The sequence below is a fragment of the Capsicum annuum genome, unplaced genomic scaffold (genome assembly GCF_002878395.1).
Source record: "Capsicum annuum cultivar UCD-10X-F1 unplaced genomic scaffold, UCD10Xv1.1 ctg71231, whole genome shotgun sequence".
Lineage (NCBI taxonomy): Eukaryota > Viridiplantae > Streptophyta > Magnoliopsida > Solanales > Solanaceae > Capsicum > Capsicum annuum.
Genome location: NW_025881043.1, coordinates 1 through 3,095, shown reverse-complemented (window position 1 = coordinate 3,095; position 3,095 = coordinate 1). Strand labels below are relative to the sequence as shown.

At 38.2% G+C, this 3,095-nt stretch overlaps 1 protein-coding gene across 1 annotated transcript; it reads right to left on the bottom strand.

Moving 5' to 3' along the window:
* Window positions 1–856: 856 nt before the first annotated feature.
* On the bottom strand, window positions 857–2,681 carry LOC124894194 (sericin 1-like). Its single transcript, XM_047404930.1, has 3 exons — window positions 2,368–2,681; window positions 1,350–1,645; window positions 857–1,203 (listed from the first exon to the last, which is right to left on the bottom strand). Exons 1-3 carry the CDS (start codon window positions 2,679–2,681, stop codon window positions 857–859), a joined length of 957 nt encoding a protein of 318 aa, XP_047260886.1.
* Window positions 2,682–3,095: the final 414 nt, after the last annotated feature.

Sequence of the window (3,095 nt, the reverse complement as noted above, 5' to 3'; positions counted from 1 at the left end):
TGGATGTTTATTGTTCTATGCAATATTCTATCTTAGATGCATTTTTGGACTTCAACAAGAAAACGAATATATCAATTGTATATGAAATAATTAAAATAATTTTATCTTAGTAAAAAGAAATGTAATATTATGAGCCTAGATATTTGGTAAGAAAAAAATTGAATTTATTTCAAAAATTACTGTTACGCGTCAATCTTAAATTAATTTGGATCGACTATATGTACTATTCATCCAACACTAGAGTTTCTCTATATTTTCGGTTAATATAAAAATCTTTAACTCGATTTAATGGACTAATTAACGTGACTAAGTCTTTATACTGACTAGTTAGTATCGTCTATATGAATCTTTTTTTTTTTGTGATGTTATATTCTTCGCTAAATTGATCTTCTTTCATTTTATTTTTCATTCGCGTATATGTATGTATGTATGTATGTATGTATGTATGTATGTATGTATGTATGTATGTATGTATGTATGTATGTGTGTATTCATGAGCAAAGAGATAAAACGCGCGCATTTCTAGTATTTGGAAAGTTAATGTGGTTAGTCGATAGATCGATCAAATATTATCGCGAGATCAAAAGGACTATTAATGTAATATAAGAAAGTTTTTATGGTACTTTTTTTACCGGATAAAATGAAAAGTAAGACACGTAAATTGAAATACAGAAGGTAATAGAGTAAGAAGTTACATTGTGGTCTAGCTGAAGCAGCCATTCATTATTACAGGTTACTTCAAATTGTACTGGTTGATAAACTTGTTTGTGAGTGTGTGTGGGCGGGCACGCATTTGTATCAATTGATAATTGATGCCACGATTCCTGTGTATCTAGAGCAAGAGGAAATACTTTATTTATTTGAGTTGGCAAGCTTGAAATGGTGAAAGAATGGAATCGCAATCTTCTGATCCACCAGAAGTCGCTTCATTTGCATGAGCTGAGGATCTTGAAATGGGAGAATCGTGGTCTTCTGATCCAACAGAAGTCGCTTCATTTGCATGATCTGAGGATCTTGAAATGAGAGAATTGTGATCTTCTGATCCACCAGAAGTCGCTTCATTTGAATGAGCTGAGGATCTTAAAATGGGAGAATCGCGGTCTTCTGATCCACCAGAAGTTGCTTCAGTTGCATGAGCTGAGGATCTTGAAATGGGAGAATCGTGATCTTCTGATCCATCAGAAGTTGCTTCAGTTGCATGAGCTGAGGATCTTGAAATAGGAGAATCGTGGTCTTATTGCTTCATTTGCATGAGCTGAGGATCTTGAAATAGGAGATTCGTGGTCTTGTCGCTTCATTTGCAAGAGTTGAGGATCTTGAAATGGGAGAATCGCGGTCTTCTGATCCACCAGAAGTCTCTTTATTTGCATAAACTGAGGATGTTGAAATGGGAGAATCGCGGTCTTCTGATCCACCAGAAGTCGCTTTATTTGCATGATCTAAGGATCTTGAAATGGGAGAATCATGATCTTCTGATCCACCAGAAGTCGCTTCATTTGAATGAGCTGAGGATCTTAAAATGGGAGAATCGTGGTCTTCTGATCCACCAGAAGTTGCTTCAGTTGAATGAGCTGAGGATCTTGAAATGGGAGGATCGTGGTCTTCTGATCCACCAGAAGTTGCTTCAGTTGAATGAGCTGAGGATCTTGAAATGGGAGGATCGTGGTCTTATGATCCACCAGAAGTTGCTTTAGTTGCATAAACTGAGGATCTTGAAATGGGAGAATCGTGGTCTTGTCGCTTCATTTTCATAAGCTGAGGATCTTAAAATGGGAGAATCGTGGTCCTGTCGCTTTATTTGCATGAGCTGAGGATCTTGAAATGGGAGAATCGCGATCTTCTGATCCACCAGAAGTCGTTTCATTTGCATGAGCTGAGGATCTTGAAATGGGAGAATCGTGGTCTTGTCGCTTCATTTGCATGAGCTGAGGATCTTGAAATGGGAGAATCGTGGTATTCTAATCCACCAGAAGTCGCTTTATTTGCATGATCTGAGGAGCGTGAAATGGGAGAATACAAGTGTTTTGATCCGCCTGAAATTGCATAATGTCTTTGACAAGCATGTAATCCCAAACTGGCGTTCCCCCTGAGCTAACGAGCTTGAAATGAGAGAATTGTGGTCTTCTGATCCACTAGAAATCGCTTTATTTGCATGATCTGAGGAGAATGAAATGGGAGAATACAAGTGTTTTGATCCGCCTGAAATCGCACAATTTGTCTTTGACAAGCATGGAATCCCAAACTGGAGTTCGCCCTGAGCTAACGAGCTTGAAATGGGAGAATCGTGGTGTCCTGATCCACCATAAGTCGCTTCATTTGCATGATCTGCGGGTCTTGAAATGGGAGATTACAAGTTTTTTGATCTACCTGATATCGCACAATTTTGTCTTTGACAAGCATGGAATCCCAAACTGGCGTTCCCCCTGACCTAACGAGCTTGAAATGGGAGAATCATTGTGTCCTAATAATCCACTAGAAATCGGTTCATTTGTATTTTTGCGTGACCCTAGTTCACGAGCAAACCCTAATCCACGAAAAGTTGCATCACCTGTATTTGTCATGCCTGTAACAGCGTTATGACGTGTCCCTAGTTTGCGAGGAGTTGTTGCATTTCCATGGTTCCAAAAGAGTGGAAATATCATGAAAAGTGTTACTACATAAAGTAGGATTATTTTGGCCATGACTTAAACTTTGTTGTTAAATTTGAGAAATGATTCATTAGTGTGTATATAATAAAGGTTATAATCTTTGTAATAGCCTCCATGTTAGTATATAATAAAAATATTTATCATCAATATGCAGTTACAATAATATTCTATTTTTTCTTGGCATCTCACGCGTTCAAGCCTTGGAAACAGCCTCTGGCAGAAAAGCAAGGTAAGGCTGCGTACGATACACCCTTGTGGTGGAGCCCTTCCCCGGACACCGCTCATAGCGGTAGCTTTAATGCACCGGGCTGCCCTTTTTATTGTTTCAAAAATTTTGGTAGATTTGGTTTGTTTGTTGTATGAACAGTTGGATGGTGTTTACAATTGTTTGTTCTTTAAACAGTTGGATGCTGTTTACAATTGTTTGTTCTTTAAACCATTTTACTG

Bases quoted from the DNA above. Each gene is read 5' to 3' on its own strand.
- LOC124894194 (XM_047404930.1), bottom strand. From the start codon at position 2,681: ATGGCCAAAATAATCCTACTTTATGTAGTAACACTTTTCATGATATTT. The intron at 1,646-2,367 runs GTAGATCAAAAA...TCCCATTTCAAG, and splicing joins ACAAAATTGTGCGATATCAG to ATCCTCAGCTCATTCAACTG. The intron at 1,204-1,349 runs GTGGATCAGAAG...CAAGATCCTCAG, and splicing joins TGCAAATAAAGAGACTTCTG to CTCATGCAACTGAAGCAACT.